The 20,480-nt window shown below is 33.1% G+C and overlaps 3 protein-coding genes across 7 annotated transcripts; 2 read left to right on the top strand and 1 right to left on the bottom strand.

The window, feature by feature from the left end:
* Positions 1-1,712: 1,712 nt before the first annotated feature.
* Positions 1,713-5,080, bottom strand: LOC138189743 (enolase-phosphatase E1). The gene is made up of 4 exons (XM_069131878.1): positions 4,868-5,080; positions 4,242-4,417; positions 3,953-4,147; positions 1,713-3,705 (listed from the first exon to the last, which is right to left on the bottom strand). The coding sequence occupies exons 1-4, from the start codon at positions 5,072-5,074 to the stop codon at positions 1,713-1,715; spliced, it is 2,571 nt and encodes an 856-aa protein (XP_068987979.1). The 5' UTR covers positions 5,075-5,080.
* Positions 5,081-5,970: 890 nt separating this feature from the next.
* LOC138188365 (mucin-4) lies at positions 5,971-10,779 on the top strand. Of its 2 annotated transcripts, none has more exons than XM_069130092.1 (7): positions 5,971-6,206; positions 6,286-6,518; positions 7,363-7,532; positions 7,610-7,829; positions 7,906-8,939; positions 9,042-9,343; positions 9,714-10,779. In XM_069130092.1, exons 2-7 carry the CDS (start codon positions 6,455-6,457, stop codon positions 9,784-9,786), a joined length of 1,863 nt encoding a protein of 620 aa, XP_068986193.1. In that variant the 5' UTR covers positions 5,971-6,206; positions 6,286-6,454; the 3' UTR covers positions 9,787-10,779. The 2 variants fall into 2 exon arrangements, with proteins under 2 accessions (XP_068986193.1, XP_068986185.1); XM_069130084.1 differs by having other exon boundaries at positions 5,972-6,206; positions 7,607-7,829.
* Positions 10,780-16,044: 5,265 nt separating this feature from the next.
* Positions 16,045-20,415, top strand: Iru (E3 ubiquitin-protein ligase Iruka). 4 transcript variants are annotated; one of them, XM_069129828.1, is made up of 8 exons: positions 16,045-16,256; positions 16,982-17,083; positions 17,239-17,405; positions 17,657-17,758; positions 18,969-19,141; positions 19,245-19,360; positions 19,457-19,554; positions 19,745-20,415. In XM_069129828.1, the coding sequence occupies exons 1-8, from the start codon at positions 16,176-16,178 to the stop codon at positions 19,833-19,835; spliced, it is 930 nt and encodes a 309-aa protein (XP_068985929.1). In that variant the 5' UTR covers positions 16,045-16,175; the 3' UTR covers positions 19,836-20,415. The 4 variants fall into 4 exon arrangements, with proteins under 4 accessions (XP_068985929.1, XP_068985938.1, XP_068985919.1 ...); XM_069129837.1 differs by having other exon boundaries at positions 17,654-17,758; positions 18,981-19,141; XM_069129818.1 differs by having other exon boundaries at positions 17,654-17,758.
* Positions 20,416-20,480: the final 65 nt, after the last annotated feature.

Below are 20,480 nucleotides of genomic sequence, written 5' to 3'. Positions count from 1 at the left end.
TGCTTATATGTAAGAAAATGTAAATGATAAAAGATATCAGACGATATCTTACTATCTTACTATCTTACTATCTTACTATTTTACTATTTTACTATCTTACTATCTTACTATTTTACTATCTTACTATCTTACTATCTTACTATCTTACTATCTTACTATTTTACTATCTTACTATCTTACTATCTTACTATCTTACTATCTTACTATTTTACTATCTTACTATCTTACTATTTTACTATCTTACTATCTTACTATCTTACTATCGGCAAAACGATTAACACAGATAAGATGCACTGATGGTTTTAGCGGATTACCTGTATTTGATATCGTCGAAATCGATCGGTGATGCTGATGACGAGGACGAGGACGATGACGATGAAGTTTCTTTCTCGATTCAACGTGTTGTTTCTCTTTGACACGATAGAGACGTTGTCGTGACCGTGAAACGATTAAGCTCATTAAAAAGTAAGTAAAAATGCTGTTCCGCGGGAGGAAAGGGAGAAAACTCTGCGTAATCACACGCGTGTATTCTGTGCGGAAACGAGAAGAAGGACGAGGACGAGAAGCAACTCTGATTAATCGAAATATCGACGAATGGAAGAGAAGAGAGACGAATGGAAAGACACGAACGATACGGAGCCGAGCAAACTGGGAGATACGCTCGGAGAGCAGGCCGGATCGCTGAAGGGTACGGAAGAGAGTAGCCGAGAGAAAGCGGAAAAGGGAGGAGAAAGGTGAAGTGAAAGGGAGGGAGAAGGTGAAAAGGGGTCGGGGGAGAGGGAAGGGTAGGGAAGGGAAGGGAAGGGAAGGGAAGCCGAAGGAAAAAGGAGGAAGCGAGAGGAGACGATATCGTGGCACGGTCGATGGTAGTAGGAAGCGTTGCGGAGTTTGCGCGGGCGCAGACCTAGATAAGCATGTGGATGCGAATTCAAGCGATCGCGAACGAGACGTGTTTGATATACGTATAGCAAGTATGCGCAAGTATGCGCAAGTACGTGGTTTCAACGTATAAATTGTAAATGTATCGACATAGACGGTCGGCGCACGACGAGCAATGTCAGCGTTACGCCGTTCCAGAAGAAAGTCTTGCTTCCACCTCAGCTTTTCTTTGCCAAGACGGAAGGGGGTTTTCTTTGACACACTTTGCTTTGGCACATTCTTGTGTAGCGAATACTGCTGATCGAAAAAGTGGAATGCCAGCGTGGATAATTTGCCTCTGCGTTTCTCCTTGCCTACTCGTATTGCGTATTACTCGAACGTATCAAACGATATATCCGATAATACATCCACCGACAACGATGTTCGCCTAAATACCTAATACGAATAATCCGATCGTAATTCGTCTATCGTGGTTTCACATTCTCTTTATTTTGTCGTTTACAAGTTGCACGAGTTTCTATATTTCGTTGTCTTCGTTTTTCGTTTTTCCGCTTCTCTTTAATTTTGTCGTCGTTGCCGCTTCGTTTCGATTTCGAGTAGATTAAACGTTCGCAAGCTTCGAACGAGCGAGTTTCGATCGTGCGAGTATCTTAAAGTCTACGTTTGCGTATTTTCTGCGCTTCTATACATATCTAACCGCTTAGTTGTACCAGTTAGCTACATTAGTTATAAAATAGTAGTAAATGAAATAAAGCGTGTAGTAAATAAGCGGTAAAGCAAATAAATAAAAATAAATAAAAACAGAACTGATACGCGTGTACGCGTGATGTTTTTCAAACGTGTAAGTCAGTGGTGTTGATTAATCGCTCGGATGTATCGGGAATCATGCCCTTTGTTCCTGTTTTAACGACGCGTCGACCAATCAACATCGTAACGTTGCGATCCGCTTGGTGCATAGTTTGTAGGTGAAATCGTCTCCAAAGCAGAGCCTTGGTATCGAAAGATTTTGTCCAATCCTGCCATTCTCCGCGAGTGATCTTCTCACTTTCCATCTCCAACAACTTCTCGATTACGGTCCGTAACCATATATTCCAATCTTTGGCCACGTCACTGACGTACTCCAGCCATCTAGTCCAATTTCTAATTTCTTTAGACTCTACTTCTGGCATGTATCGTTCCATGAACGCCATCTGCGATTTACTTAGTATCGATCTTAACCAATTTGCCATCTTTCCGCACACTATGTTCATAATAGTCTTCAATTCTTCCGTCAATAGATCCGGGTTTTCCAACTTTACTATACTACTCAACTTTTCGTAAATTGCACGATGTATGCCGTTTGTTATCGGATCATCGCCCGTATTTTCTGGCATGCTTTCGATCATCTTGTAGATAGTATCGATAATCTTGTCGAACGTGAGGAAAGGGAGATCGGTTTTAAACAATTCTTCCAAACCCTCGATAACGTCTATATGTTTGGGTAATTCCATCTCAACCGGCGATACTTCCACTCTCGTTTCGTCCAACGGTTCTTCCACCTTCTCGTCTTCGACTCGAGCTTCTTCCGCTTTTCCTTCTACTTCGCCTTCTATCTCTGTCTCTAGTTCCGATTTTGGCTCCACTACCGCCACTTTTTCTGCTTCTGATACTGATTCTAGTTTTAGTTCTGCTTCTGGCTCTGGTTCCGATTTTGCTTCTAATTTCGCTTCTGGTTCTAGTCCTGCTACTGACTCTGTTACTGCTTCCGATTCTGATTCTGGCTCTCGTTTTGTTTCCGCTTTTGCTTCCGATTCTAGTTCCGATTCTAGTTCCGATTCTAGTTCCGATTCTGGTTCTGTTTTCGGTACCAGCTCTGGTTCTGACTCTGGTTCTGGCTCTGTTTTTGGTACCAGTTCTGCTTCCGTTTCTGTCACCGGTTCTTGTTGTAGTTCTGGTTCTGCTTCTGCTTCTGCTTCTGGTTCTGCTTCTGCTTCTGCTTCTGATTTGATTTCTGGTATTTCTTCTAATCCCGATCCTGCTTCTAATTCTTTTGCCACTTCTGTCTCCATATCCGCTTCTATCTCCGCTTCGACTTGAGCCTTCGGTTCCGTTTGTATCTCAGTCTCCACTTGTGCTGCTGGTTCCACTTGAGTTTCTGTTTCCACATCCACTGGCAATTCTATTTCCGTTATTTCCGAATCTTCCGTTCGAGGCTCGATTTCTTTTGTTTCCGTTTCCGTTTCCGTTTCCTCGTCCATCGTTTTCGCATCCTCTCCCCAATCCAAATCTGATTCGCGGTCTTCGTCGTCTTCTTCGTCTTCTTCGTATTTCTTTAGGTCCTCGTCCTTATCTTTCTCCTCGTCCTCCTCGTCTTCGTCCTCATCCTCCTCCTCCTCCTCTTCCTCCTCCTCGTCTATTCTCATTTCCTCTTCTTTCCTTCGACATCGTTCTACAAGTTTGTCCTCTTGGTATTGCGCGACCTCGGACAGCACTCCGGTTATCCAACAGGCTATTACATCGGCCAAATAACGCACTTGTTGCGATTTACGATCTTCGTCTTGCGGAGGGCTATATTCGAGAACATCTGTCAGACGTCTGATTATCACTTCCGCGACATCGTTCAACTCCGACTTCGGATACGAGCATTTCGATTTTAAGATACTTCGGACAAAACGCTCGGCCATAAGATATTGACAAGAAATTGAATCTTTGTCGAAAAATCCTGCGGTTGCCATACCAACGCTTGTTTTCTTTAATTTGTTTGCCTCTTTATATTGCCATTTCTCCGTTCCTCCTTTCCTCTTCTTTCCGCCAGACTTCTTTTTACGCGAGATTTTTGCAGCTTGTCTACAAAAGATATTTCACAGCCGTGTACACCTCGACGATGCTTTCAAGAAATTTCAAAATTATTTCTTCAACCGCATAACGATCGTTATTATGTATCTTTCGGTGGAAAACAGAACAAAACGGAACGAAACGAAACGAAACGAAACGAAACAAAAAATAAAATAAAATAAAACAAAACAGAGAATATAAACGAAAAGATAATGTTACCCAAGTGCATAAAGAATGGTTTAAACGATCGATACGTTACTCAGGGGTTAAACAAGTTTCGTTCTCTACGGTTCGGACGAGATTATCCACGAGAGCCGGCGGTAATATCGACGCGCCTTGTTGTAAAGTTATTAGCATTCGTTGTCTCGTCGGTTGTGCCAATTCTTTGATTCGCGGTGACACTGGTCTTAGTTTTCTAAGCACCGTCTTCTGCTGATCTGGCGGGCATTTCCGACTATGTGAAAATATTAGAATCTTTCGTTACGTTTGCTATTCCGCAAAATCGACACTGTCAAAATGTATCTCATTGATGAAGTTCAAACTTTCACCTTGCAGTCGCTAACATATTGATATAATCTTGTTTTGTTAAACAATGTCTAGGTATGGTGTCTAATTTTGTAAATGTACAAGGCTCTCCAAATACCGAAACCTTTGTAAATTTTGTCGTCTTTTTCTTCCTGCCTCTCTGTTTTCGACAGCAATCGTCGTTCGACCTCTCTGTATGCTACGGCACAAATTTATCATAAAGTTAGCTACATTCTTTCATACATCGATGAAAAACATAATAATCTCCGTTCGTTGATCGAACCATTTCACATGCCGAATCGAACGACGTTCAATTATCGTTACGGATTTAAATTGTTTTCGCAGGAAATTCTATCGAACAGTTGAAACAGCAGCGAAACAGGCCTCGAGAGCATCGAATAAAAGAGTATGCAAATCCGACTTGTATGCGTGTATATTATAAACATGGAATAAAGCGTTTTCTTATCTATATATTCATGATGATAAATTAGCTTCTCAATCGCATTTAACCTGCTTTAATTAGAACATTGAACATATTTTTTTCGTCTGTACAATCAACGCGATTCTTTCCTATTTCGAAAGTAAGATATCCGTGATGAAAGAAGAAAGCGAATCGTCTGAAAATGTTGAAACTTGTAGTTCCATTTGCCTTAGTTTTCTTTAAAGGTGGTTTATCGCAGTGCTCCCATCTTTTCTTCTTTTCCACTATTCGTGGATAACCTTCGAACGTATCATCCTTTTGTCCTCTCTTTATTTCACGCTCGATCGAAGTGGCTCGTTTAACGTCTTCGGGCGAATCGTCGTTTTTTTCCATCTTTCCTTTTTCTACGAACAATACATTCACATATGCACACATTATATATATATATATATATATATATATATATATGTACTACTATACGTACATGTATAATACGATATAATATTAATTATCCTTTTCGTAGTTTCATTCTAAACGACAGCTATGTAAATAGTTTCGAATAATTCTCCTTTCTTAGATATTGATCATACCTGACGTACAATTACAATTTCTATATTTGATCCAACGTGCAAACTGTTATCCTATTTTTTTATTTCCTCTTGCTCTTTTCTTCTCTATGTGTCGTTATATGTTCAATATTTCTTTTGATTGTTGCAGGTGAGTATCGAGATAGATTTACTTGAAATTTTTTTACATTTTGCATAAAGTCGTTAAATGTGGTAGGTTAAAAGCGATAGGATAGGGGAATCTGTTTTGTTTTGAAAGTATAGATTTTCATCTCGCTTCCATGTATAGATACGGTATGCATGTAATCAATCAATAACATAAATATGAATTCAATCGCTTAACCGGATGTAACGCCACGCTTGACGTAATGACGCTATATTGTCATTGATTGTTTCTAGCAGGTTTTAATTTAATCGATTATTTTAGATATTCCTTCACGCATACGATATCTATGTACGCATATGTGTATGCTTGCGTGTGTCCGTGTGTATACGTGTGCGTGTGTATTTTATAGAGCATATATATATTATACACTCGTTCGGTTGTTCTTTATCGTAAAAAATTCAATTATTTTCACTATACGTATAGAGAAAATTATGCGCAAGAGAAAGAGGCACGTGTATATACATGCGATAAATAAGTAAGAGCGAGAATAAGTAAGTATGCGTCATTGGCGGTATCTGTGGCGATATTCTATGATACGGTGCGAAGCGGCAGATGATACTCCGATAAACGAGAGAATGTTCGATTGCAGTGGATAAGGTAAGCTCGCCGAAGGCATTGCCGAAGGATAGTGTGGTGACTGACACGGCAGAAGAATGGCAATTGCTCGTAGAAAGTTGTGCGGATGGCTTGAAGATGGCGATAGCTACGGTATCAGTGCTCGACACCGATAGCTGCTCCGTTTACTAATCGATCATTCCGGGTGTCGGGAGTCCGTGCGAAGTAGATGCAAGTTGGTGTGCCTATTTGAGAGGACGCATACTTCGCAAGGACACTTGTGAGTAAAAGAAGTGTTTCTAAGATATGCAGCTGTGTGAAAATAACTGTTGCTCCTATATAAATCACTCATGATACAGGTGCTTTAGCACAAGATGTTAGTTGGGATTGTGTCGTGAAAAATGTTGAGGACCAACAACAGCAACTCATCGGAACGAAACACCGTTTGAGACGTCCAACGATACCTTCTCCGCTTCGTTGCTGCACCGCTCCAAGTGGTTACGATTATGATGAGATAACAAACGCAGAATGAAATACAGTGGCAGTAACCTTCTTGGTTATGCAGTTTACGCATTTATTCTATTTTTTAACGGTGAGTCAAACATGACACTCTTCTTTTCTTTATACCCATCTTTCTATTGTTTCGGTTCAAATGCTTTCTCACTTTTACATAGACCTTCCTCTTTTTCTCACTCGGCTTTTTACCAAGTAATTTCTTGTTTTTATTACACTCACCTTAACCTTTTATCTTGCGCGCTCTGTTCTGATTAATAATAATAATAATAATAATAATAATAATAATAATAATAATAGTAATAATAGTAATAATAATGATTATGATGATGATGATAATAACAATAACAACAACAACAACAAGGAGGAGAAGAAGGAAAAGCCTTTTTGTTAAAGCTACGCTCCTACGATTCAATGAATCAGTGAAACATTATCTAGCGTCGTTTTAAATCATCCGGTCATACGTCGATATAAATATTTTTTACCATTCTGCGTTTGTATATTTAACTTGCAGATTCATTTATTTATTATTCTCGATTTTTATGTGTCGATCGGCAGCTTTTAACACTCGATACTTGGTGGATTTTTCGATTGACGTAACGTGCGTATGACGCATATATATACATTGTCGCTCATCTGCTTACTTGATCACTTGGTACGATATGCGCGTGCCATTTTATCTTAGCAAAATATAAATCTTCTGTAAATTGTGCTGTCAAATATATTTATGTTCAGCGAAATAGTTGTTAATTGTTATTTTTGTGCCGTGTGAAATTCAAACAACTAATACAAAAGACAAATAGGGGGAAACATTGTTAATCAATGATTCAATTTACGAATTTCATTTCTCATAATTTCACTGCTTAGTAATCTCATAAGTGAGTAAGAGTTCCTATGACTATACTTTTATAAATATTTTACAGTTATTCATGCAAAAAGTGGTGTCACCTGCAAAGATCAACAAGGACGAATCTATGAAGATACTTTTATATACATTCCTGGCCCGGAACCCTGTACACTCTGTGTATGTGATAATGGCAATCCAAAGTGGTGTCGAACATTTATTTGCGATTATGGAGAAGCACTTCAAGTGGTAAAATAATCATATCGCTTTGTGCTTGGTATCATTCTCTTTCTTTGTGACTGAAAGATTAACTCTACATTAAGCAGGAATATTGTAAATCTACCCGGCATATCTGTTGCCGATATATTTGTTTGGATGATACAGTGTTATCTATACCGAATGACAAATCTGATGGGATTGGTAGCAACACAAACGATGCTGCTTACGATATAGGACTACGATCTATCGCTAGTTTTGTAACAGCTGTATTGTCATTGTGTCTGTTATTTTTTTTAATACACCTTGTGCGCCAAAGAAAGATACGAGGTATTTCTCCTTCACAATGTGTCAAGTGTTTTTATCTTAGAATAATAGATCAAAAATTTTGATTATTTTGTAAAAGTTTGCGTGGCAGGAAGGCAGAACAGACAGTTAGCAGAGGACCAAAGAAACTTAGATAGTATGGGATATTTAGAACGAGATGGATTGTCGCATAGTGTTCCCATGGATGACATTCCGTGTGGAGCTAGTTATCCATTGTGGAAACCACCAAATAATTACTTTCCTCGTGGCGAGGCTCCACCACCTTATGAAGAAGCAGTAGCAGCAGCGAGAGCGGAACAAGCTCTTTTATCCATGAACCCACAAGCGCTTCCGCAATTAAATTTTCCAAACACCTATTTGCCAAATACCAATAGTCGTACAAGTATATCGTTAGTAGGAAGCACTCAAAGTGGTATAAATCGCAATTCGTCAACATTAATTTGCGACGGCGTCATAACGGATCAAAGTGGCTTAATCTCAACGCCAAGTAGGCCAATATCGAATCCAAACATATATGCTAGCTATCGGCAGTCGAATCAAAACGAAACGTTATCTCCGAGTGTTAGTGTAGGAACTTCTACGACGAGTTTCACAATGGGAACAAGTACTTACGAAAATTTACCTACCCCCATTGGAATTCCGAACTTCACTAATCAGCGTCCTGATGTAACTGCACAACCTTTATCCAATTTCACCCAACAACAACAACCTACTATCCCGAAAAGTTATCAAACGCATACCACCCTTCCTCGACAAACTGGAGCATTTACAATATCCGCAACCTTACCAAATTCTAGCGTGACTACTCATCGTACAATTCCTAGGACTTTAACAACTCGTACCAGTGCAAAGTTACAAGATATTATAAATGATTGCACTCAGAAAGAATTTTTACGATTTACGATAACAGCTGATATTACTACGTCGAACATACCACATTCATCGCAACAAAATGCTGTAACTAAATTAGAAAATTCAAGGGAAAATACAAATCCAGAAACATTACCTGAAGATGTACAAATACAGCCTTCTTCTGCTTCTTCCTCGGGATTGCAACAAATTGAAAGACAACCATTGGATCCTAAAGTGGAACTAAAATCTCATGATTTTAAGGTATAGTACAAAATCTAACATAATATTGTAAGTATTATAAAATTCTGTCTTTTCAAATACATTTACTTGTTGTATGTATATAATGATTTTCATGCATTCCAGCCACCATTAAATATAGCTAATGGAATTAATGAAGAAGGAAGTTTTGAATCGGTTACATGCACTTGTAGCATGCAAGCTCTTTCTACTCTCCACGACGATACAGATGATTACAGAAGCGAATGTGAAAATTGTAAAAGCGCAACAGGTTCTCGTTATTATTTAGATAACGAAGATGAATTAATTACGTCTCCGCACGAAACTATGACGTTACATAGAAGACCAGATGAAACAGCTTCAAATGTTACTCCTCAGTATTATAGAACTTCACTCACACTGCCTATAAGTACCCGTCAACGAACAAGGTAATTATAGGAAAAGGGATTATTATTCTTTTTTACTTAACTCAATATTAAATCATTTTATAACGTTTAAGGGTTATCGAACCACTACAACTAATAGTTGTGATAACAAGTCGTATGAAGAGAAATTTAATAATTTATCATAGTATTATACAAGATTGTGTGCATCTTTTATTCATTCTCTTCTGCTGTCTATTAATTACGTCTCCGGTCTCCATGTCTCATTAATATCTTCTTTCTGCTACTATTTGTCCAATTTGAATTATAAATTTTTCGAAAAATTAGTAAACGAAACAATATGAATGTAACATTTTATAAGTTTACATTTGTGCTATTGATTGATTGACTTTTGTCGATATTTCTTTGTATCTAGGAGCACTGGCATTCGTGAAAATTGGTTCAACCCAATGCCTCAAAGTTCCACAGAATCCTCGGATGAAAATTGATTGCAGTTATGTGTTTCCTGTGCATCGTATAACTATTAAAATGATTTATATTACACTACCATTGATCAAAATTCAATATTAAGGAAGACGAACAATGTTCATATTTTATTGCGTTGCAGACAACGTTATATTGTCGGTAAATAGTATTACATTGCCAAATTTCAGAGTTACGGTGAAACTTTTTCTATCTTGTTCACTGTATATAAACTATTCACACACATACTCAAACTATGTATGACCTACGGAAAAAGTGAGTCACGCTTTTGCTCTCACGGTTTTTCTTTACATGTTATTAAACTTTGAGAGCAAAGTTTAGATAATATATTTATTGCATAGCAACTTACAATTCCAATATGTTTAAGGACGTAACTACCCAAAGTATTTTTAACTATGTTCCATGCATATCATTTGTTAAAGATTCATCAACAGAATTGAAAATTGAATTTTTATCGTTTTATTACAGAATTCCTTTATTGTTTTGTCATGAACAGTACGATATATATATTTCGAGAAACTGGATAACGCAATAAAATATAAAGAACAGATTAGTTCATATTATACTCATTGTTACATATACACTTTTTTTATTTGTTTACCAATTGTTAATTTCGATACCTATTTACAATAATTTCAATACTAATTATTCAATAATGTGAGAGAAAAGTGAGTATAAAATAGGATATGAATGTTGCAGGTAAGTCAATGACAATTTGATAACTTATTCGAATATTATTACACTGTTATATCATTATTTATATTATTGTTAATTTCTACATCACATTATTATAATAACTTTTTATGAAAATCTTAGTGTAGAAGCCTTTATTTAATTGTGATATTTAAACACAATATTCTAGCTTAATTGAAAATATTTTCATATAAATTTTCTTTCCATACTCTGGTATTCTGACGAAAATGGACAAAAGTAAATCTATTAGATAATGTGCAGTGCACAAGTATATATATATATATATATATATATATATATATATATATATATATATATATATATGTATGTTTTGAAGTCTTTTAAGAATACATATCAATATTGAGTACAACCTCCAAGTTATATAAAAATTACATAAATATATTCATTTTAGTTGATTTCTCAACACATTTGTTAATTTTTGCCGTTCATTTAGCATGAAACATAAGCGTACAATATGTTAAATAATAGAAATTGTTTTACGATTTGTATATACATATGCTTGAAACAGATCTATTGGTTCAAATAGCCTAAATCAGCTTTAATACATATATGTTATGCTTCTTCCACTTATCGTGTGAATGTTGACTCTATTCTATTATATTTCACTGTTATGTATGCGAGCGTTCGTGCATTTGTGTGTTACACGCATAAAAGATATAATATTTGTCTTAAAACTCTTAAATCGACACTCGGGAAAATGTCTTATTTCGTATGTAAAACGTTCTTTTTATGATCTTTTTTTTCTCATGATTTTTAATGGAAAGTATGATTGTAGTTACACAAATTTTACATTCAAACAATCGACTCACATAAGATATGGTGGAAATTTCTAACGACTAAGTTTAACACTTTGGTATAAGGATAAACGTTTTTAAGTCTATACAATTATACTCTATGTAAAGTGAGAAGAAAGGTTTTTCTTATTGGGGATTATTTGTAACAACATACTTTGTATGATCCATGCATGAGTGAAATACTCATTGTCTCTAATCGGTGATTAATGATTTTTAACATATAAAACAAAATATGAAATGGTCCCCCGAAGCATGCAATATTTAGTAATTATAATATATTTTAGTTTATGGATAGAATTTAAGAATCAGACTGATCATATTTAATGATATACAAATATTTCTATTTGAATCAAGTCGGAGATGTATTTCACTAATCATATATATTTCACTAAAATTCCTTTCCTAATGTAAGACATTTTTTTATATTATTACATATATTCTATAAATTAGTAAGGTCTAGGATGACTAATTATTGATAATATGTTAACAAAAATTAATAAGCATTTTATTAACATTATGACATTATTAATCTCATCGTCATTTTAATCCGTTGTACTTTTGTGTTATTTTATATTTTTGTTATATTTGTGAAATACTTTAATCATTCAGTTAGTTAATCAATTGTAAGAAAAATACAATTATTTATTAATTGTAATTATTTTCACAAATATTTGTGTGACCATAAATATTTGTTATTTCATGCAAAAGCACATATTTATTATCTAATTATTGTTTATATATTCAAAAGTATATAGAAATGTAAAAGTAATAAGTTGCAAAAATTAATTAACAATTGCTGTTACTAATTTCCTTTGATAATTAAATTTTTGCATACATTTACCATTTTACGTTAATCAAACATGCACAGAGAGTACGTTTTGCAGTTCTGCTGCGGTTAAGGATGTAAATAAGAGGTGTGTGACTAATTGAGAGAATATTGGATAAGTTCCGGCGGACGAACGTAATAGTGACAAAACATTGCCTCAAAAATTACTTTTAAAATTACTCGTAAGATACCAATGTTATTTTACGTAATGCAGCGTAATATGTAAACTCTGTGCGAAATTGTATAATTTTCATAATATACATAGGAAGTGATATTAACATTTCATAAAATTATTTTTTTGAGATAAGAAAGCGCTATATGATTTTTAGTGAATTTTGGTATGATTTGTGTTGTTTTGCCATTATATTTTCATTACTCATAATTAGAGACTAAGTGTACAGTCTATTATGATATAGCGCATAAACTATTGTTAGAACGGTATAATATATCAAAAAGGATCAAATATTTTGATTCTTCCCAAGACCTTAATTAATAAATTAGTAAATTAATTATTTGGCAATCATTTACGACTAATGAGCAAAGCAGGACATGTTAACAGCTATGAATGATTAAAAGTACTACGTCATTAGTTTATTAATTAATAAAAATTTTGTGTACGTAGAAGGTGAAAACTGTGCTTAATATTAGCAAAACAAAATTTAATACGTTACAGGTATTATTACGTATTAGTTGTAGCTATATACATATAGCATTTAACACCTAAATAAACCAAATCAATTATTGAGGCAATTTTTTATTATAATTACATTCGTCTGATAGAACAATGCCACCATTTCTCTTGTTGTTAAATTACCATTTAATGTGTTCAGCCCTAGTAAAGATATTTAAGCTGCTTATATCCCTTAATGAATCTGCGATTTCATCGTTACGAATTTCGTAATTTGAGTGAATTCTATGTATAAGATAAACATCGACAAAATAAAAATTATTTCTGTAATAGTTAATTTATGACATTCGTAATGCTTATTTCCAACGTAAACTTCCAAAACTTGGTTAATTCTATTAACTGAGAATGAGAGAAGAAATAGATCTGTTTAAAGTGTTCGTTGTTTTGATTTTCGCAAGTAACGTTAGTTAGTAACGTGCGTGAGCATTTGAGTAAAACTCAGCATATGAAAGAGATCGTGGAATATATGAAAAATAGCTATGAAAACATTGGTAACCATAAAAGAAAAGAACAATTTTTATAACATAATCTTCTATTGCGTCTATCATAATGCCAAGAATTTCAAACTATGGTACATACCGTAACTTTATAATTATACAATGATTCTGCGTTGAACTATATTCTACAATATATATGTATGTATGTACATGCTTACATATGTAGGAATGTATTATATATATCGGCGAGGTACAATATGCAGCAAGTCTGATTTATCTAGAATATCTTTGATTCGATGATAATTATTTTAAGTCTATTTTAATATTAGTTAGAGACATTTCCGCGATTTTTATCATTTGTGTAATACTAAAATACTGTATACTAAAATATTATAAACAGCAATGTTCTTTCGTTTCTTAAATTCGAAATTCTAAGTAATCTTTGAAATGTTTCCACATTTGATTTTCATTTGAAACTTATATTATTCGATATAAAATCGTGATTCAATTTTTGATGACAATCTTCTTCGGAATAGTATCTATTTGTTTCAATTAAAATACATACATAGGTATATGAATCGAAATACTGGACTGGACCGTATAGATATCCATACGAAGAAAAGTTTAAAATACATATGTATACACACATTTCGTTTGTGAAATTGATAATGCGTTTATAATTATTAAAATCTATAATAATTATTCATTTTTCGGAAATATGGAATTATATATGTAATATCAATAGATAGAATTCGAGTTTCAAGATATTCAAAGTTATTGAAAAGTCAAAACTTATTGAAAAGTCATCAGGAAAACGACAATGATGTTTATATATATATATACATACATCGAATTATTATATATTCCATATACCTGCATATACTAAGTTACGAATTATCTTTTTATTAAGTTACAGTTATAACTACATACCGAGACAGAGGAAAAAAAAAAAGGAAAGGAAGGTAGGGTATAACATGATTACGTGAAATGTAATGTTTCATATCAATTATTTGATATAATTTGAAGAAGAATGTACCGAATGTTTCTTTATCCTTTTCGTCTTCTTTTTCAAGAAAAAGGAGTTATTAATTTCGGTATATGTGTAAAATTCATATAGGCAAATATTCGGCTTGATGGGAACATAAGTACATACATATGTATATGTATAACTGAGAGATCGTAGTAATAGGAAGCAGTCTAAAACCAACTTCACGAATAAAATTACATTTAAAGGGAATCGAAGCATACATGAAACCAGTGAAACGAAAGCCATATGCGATTACTACATATACGTATTTCCAACTATAAGCAGACTCTGTGAAAATCGAAATCTCTTCTTATGATAATCGACGTATTTCGTGTGTTCATTAAACTTGACTGTATTGCATTTTTGAAAGAAATGTGTTCATTATATAATAAATCTCTTTCTACGTGTATACAGTCGTTCGACGAGAAAGGGTACAAGCGGGTACTTAAAATGAATTTGAAAAAAAAAAGAAAACGTTCAAGACTCTTGTAGTTCAAACGGTACAAAAATTTGAATTATTTGATTGTTCGTCTAGCGATCTAAAATATTGTAATATATTTATCTGAGTAGGTTTAGAATGAAATCTTTATCGCGCTTACTTGTGTAAGTGAAGCATTATAAATTGATATAAGTTGTATTAGAACATTGTGTGTCAGTAGGCTATCGTTTGATTGTAATAAATCAGTACTTTACATAATCTATTCGTTATTAACTATTCAGTCTGCACTGAATTTAATTAATCTTTAATTAATATATCCACTTATTTGTTCACTCATATGTATGTGTAGGTATTTCCTTAGAATATGTCAATGAAAAATTTCCAAGAAATTTCGATAAAGATTTTTAATACAGTTTCGTGTAGAACGTTACATAACTTAATACGAAATTTCCGCAATTGATGTAACGCTCTTTTCCTTTTTAAATTTCTTATAGTTGCGTAAATATTTATATAAAGGCTTTACAAATTTGAGCATGATCAAACATGTGCTGAAGAGCAAACATAGTCAAAGATATTCGTGCACGGTCTACTCGAAAATAATGCAACTGTACGCGAGTACACTGTACCAAAAAATGACACACACACACATAAATGTATATTTAATTACATATAATAATTTGATAGCTAAATACGATATCAAGAGTCGCACATATCAATCATATTTTTCCAAAAACTATTTGTTATTGCAGTATATTTTTAATTAATAATGTTTTTCATCGTGTGATCCCTGAATAAAAATGAGTAGCTAAATAAATTGATCAAGTATACATACATACACATGAAACAACCGTGCATACCTAACCTTACATTTCTATGTCGAGATACATATGTATAATATTTGAAATGCACGAGCCATTTGAAATGTATGCACTAAGTATATACATATTTAACGATTGATACAGTAAATAATTATGCACCTTTGGTGTATCTTTTACCATAAAAAGTAAAAGGATTTCATCTTACTTGCCGCATACGAACGAAAATATTATGTATGTAGTATATACATATTTATTTTTGAAGACAATCTAGTCTTTTTATTCAGAAAATGTCTTCACGGATATTTTACAAATGGAAATAAAAGACACAATGGTATTATACTTATAACTGATAATTGAGGAAAAAGATTACAATTTGAATAAAAGTTAGGGAACAACAAAATATATTAAAACTAAAGAAAACTAAAACTAAAGAATTGTAATCGAACGAAATGATAGATTGATGCGCAAATCGACTAATTTAATTAAACGCCATCTCGTGATACGTAGAGGTATCATTTAAAATCAGTAGTTTTCCAGTTCTGTTTCGGCATTCGCTTAAAACGTAATCAACGTACATCAAGAATTGTGACGGGTTACGATTCATCACGATAGTCAGAAATAGGCAAGAGGAGCAAAGAGGACACGTAAAAGATGGCGGAAGCCGTTGTAGACGGGGCAATGTCCCGATTTTTTTGTCACAAATGCAGTATCGAAATTGAACGTTTATTACCTGTAAGTATATTTGTCCTTCTTTTCATATTAATAACTATACTGTTAAACATGACACTACGTGTAAAACCTCAAATTTTTCGTTCCGAGTTGTCCTTTGGTATCACGCGTAAAAGTTCTTTTCCTTCTACCTTCTTTTTTTGTTTAATATAAAAAATCGCACTAAACTATTGTCCTTTCAAGTACAATTAATCGCACAAATTACTATTCTCTCATTATCTTCTACATTTTTACTTTCACCATTATGTATCTATATTAAAATCAGTCAGCGCTTGAGTATTGTAAAAGATAATGTTATTTTAATGTAAAACTCAATTAGATCGAAGAATATTTATTTAAAATGCTTCTATATATGCATCTTCTCTCTTATACTTATTTTCTAGATACTTTTTTTAATATGTATACTTAATATTGATCATTGATTTCTTTAGGTAATATATTACTTTATTATTAAACATTGTACAATAAATTACATTAATTGTAACTAATATCCTAATCTAAACAAATAAACACAAAAGTTATCGATACTTTATCTATTGATCTTTAAGTATTAAGTCTATAGGTGTACTTTTGACAGATACGCAAGAAGAAACATAGAAAGATTTAAGTTATTTCCTGTATATTATATTTATTCAAATTACTTTACAGAACAGATTGGAATCGTGTTGTAATGACACGAATGATCGTTGCCGATTATAACTTGATATAATGTTTAATCTATTTTCTAGGATTACACGTGTCCAAGATGCTCGAGTGGTTTCATAGAGGAATTAGAAAGTGATAGCAGTGACAGCGGATCTGGAATGCATATTACTAACGACGCGGATGATGTAAATATTATTTCTCAGTTCATAATAGTAAATAACGTTATAGATGCATTATAGATGAAATGACCATTGTTTTTAAATCTTAATATTTTAATTTTGTAACTTCATTATATTTTAATGTATTTCATTATTGTTGTGATCAAATATTTATTATGTAGCTATGGGAACGTTACGCAGATGTTCCTTTAAGAGGGGAATATGAGACGGAATTCTCCAATCAGTTTGAAACACCGTTCAGTTCTACGCCTGTTAGAAATAACGGTCCTGCTGGTAGAAGACGAACTCATTGGTCACGTAATGCTCAAGATACACGTCGTTCTAATAGGTATATCACTTCTAATTTTTTAAAAGCTCACAGCATTTACACATTAAAAAAATTTCGAATTAAATAATTAGTGCCATGTATGTATCTTTATGGTAACGATATATTTGATTATTTTAATGTAACGTAAGTGTAAAGTATATTAAAGACAAAAATTATTTATATAAGAATGAAAATTAATAAACGTAATTAATTTATTACCGACTTCTGCGATATGTATGGATATGATTGGTTATTTTTATGTTGAACAGCAGTCGTGGACGACAGGAAGTAATGCCTGTGTCTGTAGAGAATTTCATACAAGATTTTATACTTAATCTCTCAGAAGGAGTAGCACAAGCTGCACAACTACCTGTGTATGTATAATATTAATCTTTATTATACATTTATTCTTATTTACCTAATGTATACAAGCATGTATGCATATAATTGTTCAAGTTCAGAAGATTTGCAAGGCAAATCAAATCTTTTAACTTGTATAATATAAAAAAGGAAACCACACACTTTATGTAAAATTATCTTGAGAGAGAGAGAGAGAGAGAGAGAGAGAGAGAAAGAGAGAGAGAGAGAGAGATTTGCATGTTATTTATATAGAATATTATCCTGAGTGAATTCAAAAGCAATTTTCCAATTTTAGTTCATCTGCATGTAAAATATTTTTATTTGGCATATAAAACAGGATATCATGGTATTTATTAAGAAAAAAATAAGTATAAGCATTTTAATAAGAATTTCAATGAAATTAGAACCAAATTTTAGTTAATAGTTTATTTTTAAGTATTACATAGAATATATAATTGTGTGTGTAATTTTCACTTTTCTTTATATTTATACATAATATTTTTTAAATAGCGTATAAATAGATTAAGCTGATTTATGCGTATATATGCGTATGTTGCGCGTTCGTTTATTTTACATATTTATAATAGATTAAAATTTGAACAATTTTACACAAATAATCACATGCTATGTAGTACTCATTGTTATAGAAAAAGGATGGAAATAACTGAATAAAAATAAAAGTAACTTGAGAATGTGTTACGTAGAAAAGATATTAATAAGCGGTATTAGTGGAAATATATAAAAAATGACAATGAAATTTCGAAAAAATTATTATAACGGCTTATATCCTTTTTGCAAGAAGATATTTTTATGATTTATTTCACAGTAATGCTGACTTTTCTGTCGAACATTGATTGAATAAATCTGTCTTATATATATATATATATATATGTATAAAATATATACTATATCTTCTGTGCGTGCGTGCGTGTGTGCGTGTGTGCGTGCGTGCGTGCGTGCGTGTTTGTGTGTTTGTGTGTTTGTGTGTGTGTGTATTAATACAAATCCGTGAATTCAGGATCATGAATCATAAATTGAAAAATCACTTTTATTTAATTTGCATTGTGCCTTACATTGTTTCCTTGCATTATACCATATGAGTAAACATTAGATATGTATAAATAAACATAGACAGGAGCACTCAAAAGCTTGTTCACCCAGGATAAAAGTCATTGTTGCTTTGTTTGATATTTGGTATTACTAAAATAAAGCACAATAATGTAGATTCAATATTAGACTGTTCTTGGGAAATCCTGGAGATTATGTCTGGGGTCAAGATGGCTTAGACGCGATTGTAACGCAATTATTGAATCAAATTGATGGAACTGGACCACCTCCCTTACCGAGAAAGCAAATCGATGAAATACCAACTATAACTGTGAGTCAATGTCATGTGGGTGAGTAAAACGTGTACATATGTATATTGTAACTGTAACTCATAATTTAAAAAATTAATCTAAATATTAACGATAAATTATATTTTATAAATTATACATACAGATAGTAAACTTCAATGTTCCGTTTGTTGGGAAGACTTCAAACTTTCTGAACCAGTTAAGCAACTCCCTTGTTTACATCTATATCATACACCGTGCATTGTACCATGGTTAGAATTGGTAGGTTGGACAAAAATTCGAAGAGTTCAATTTTATTTCGAGGTGATACAAATGTCTTTTCATGATGTTTTTCTTTCTTTTCTTTTTTGCATTTAGCATGGTACTTGCCCTATTTGTAGACAGCACTTGGGAAGTCAAAATTCAGCGGAGGTACATCAGGATACCGTAGGACGTAGCTTAGTCGCTCTCTTTAGGTATGTTATTAATATTTTACCTATATAAGGCTTAAATTTTTTACTTAGACATAGTGATAACATAAACATAACATAACAATTGATATTTTTAAATATATGTAATACGTGGAAATTATACATTTTAAGAATTTGAATATTCACATTATGTAGAAAGTATAAAAGTCTCATAGTTATATCTATTTACTTCTAGGGCAACCAACGAATCAAATAATACTAGAACATCATCACCTTCATCCTCGAGTGGTAATAACTCCAGTAGTAACTCATCGAGTGAGATTTGAGATTGATTATCCTGTCTTAATATTTTCTCTACCCAGCAGGACACGCAAATATACACACACGACATGCGTCTATTTTTCACTTTTTTCAAATTTGTTTCCTGGCACTGTTCACTCGAGCGATGCTCATATATATCAATATTGTATCTCGACACTAATATAAATTTCAAGCTTTATACTTCAATCAACAGTGTAATGTGAATCAAGAAAAAATAACGCAATATAAAATTACAACTTGCATGTGTTGCTTTGCATGAATTATAACGAGATATGAACATTAAGGGTCAAACAAAGACGTGCGTATTTATAGTTGAAATAATCATTGTTGCTATATATATGTATATATTTATTTACGCGCGCGCCTGCATATACACAATTTCATAGTTTGCAAAAATAAGTAAGAAATTTAAGAAGAATGTGTATGTTTCTTTATAAAAGTTTGAATTTGGATGTTTAATAAATTTAAGGTGATTACAATAATGTTTTTGCAAAATGAGAAATGAAGAAAAAACACTGTAACATAATCTAAGCATAGGAAGTGTGTTATATATAAAAATAATGGAAGAAACGTTAGTGGTTTTAATTGTGTACAGTTTAATTGAAAATTTATGCATCAATTTTCTTTCCGGCATACTCTGTTTTTCTTTT

This window comes from Bombus flavifrons, chromosome 2, assembly GCF_040668555.2.
Source record: "Bombus flavifrons isolate JBK064 chromosome 2, iyBomFlav1_principal, whole genome shotgun sequence".
NCBI classification, from domain to species: domain Eukaryota; kingdom Metazoa; phylum Arthropoda; class Insecta; order Hymenoptera; family Apidae; genus Bombus; species Bombus flavifrons.
Note: the sequence above shows the minus strand (reverse complement) of the source record. Positions and strands in the feature narration are given on the sequence as shown.

Coding starts and splice junctions, on each gene's coding strand:
- LOC138189743 (XM_069131878.1), bottom strand. CDS start 5,074: ATGTGTGCATATGTGAATGTATTGTTCGTAGAAAAAGGAAAGATGGAA. Junction 4,418..4,867: donor CACCTTTAAAGAAAACTAAG/GCAAATGGAACT, acceptor TTTGTGCCGTAG/CATACAGAGAGGTCGAACGA. Junction 3,706..3,952: donor GAAACTTGTTTAACCCCTGA/GTAACGTATCGA, acceptor TATCTTTTGTAG/ACAAGCTGCAAAAATCTCGC.
- Iru (XM_069129818.1), top strand. CDS start 16,176: ATGGCGGAAGCCGTTGTAGACGGGGCAATGTCCCGATTTTTTTGTCAC. Junction 17,084..17,238: donor TTACTAACGACGCGGATGAT/GTAAATATTATT, acceptor TTTATTATGTAG/CTATGGGAACGTTACGCAGA. Junction 19,555..19,744: donor AGCTTAGTCGCTCTCTTTAG/GTATGTTATTAA, acceptor ATTTACTTCTAG/GGCAACCAACGAATCAAATA.
- LOC138188365 (XM_069130084.1), top strand. CDS start 6,455: ATGAAATACAGTGGCAGTAACCTTCTTGGTTATGCAGTTTACGCATTT. Junction 6,519..7,362: donor ATTTATTCTATTTTTTAACG/GTGAGTCAAACA, acceptor AATATTTTACAG/TTATTCATGCAAAAAGTGGT. Junction 7,830..7,905: donor GCGCCAAAGAAAGATACGAG/GTATTTCTCCTT, acceptor ATTTTGTAAAAG/TTTGCGTGGCAGGAAGGCAG.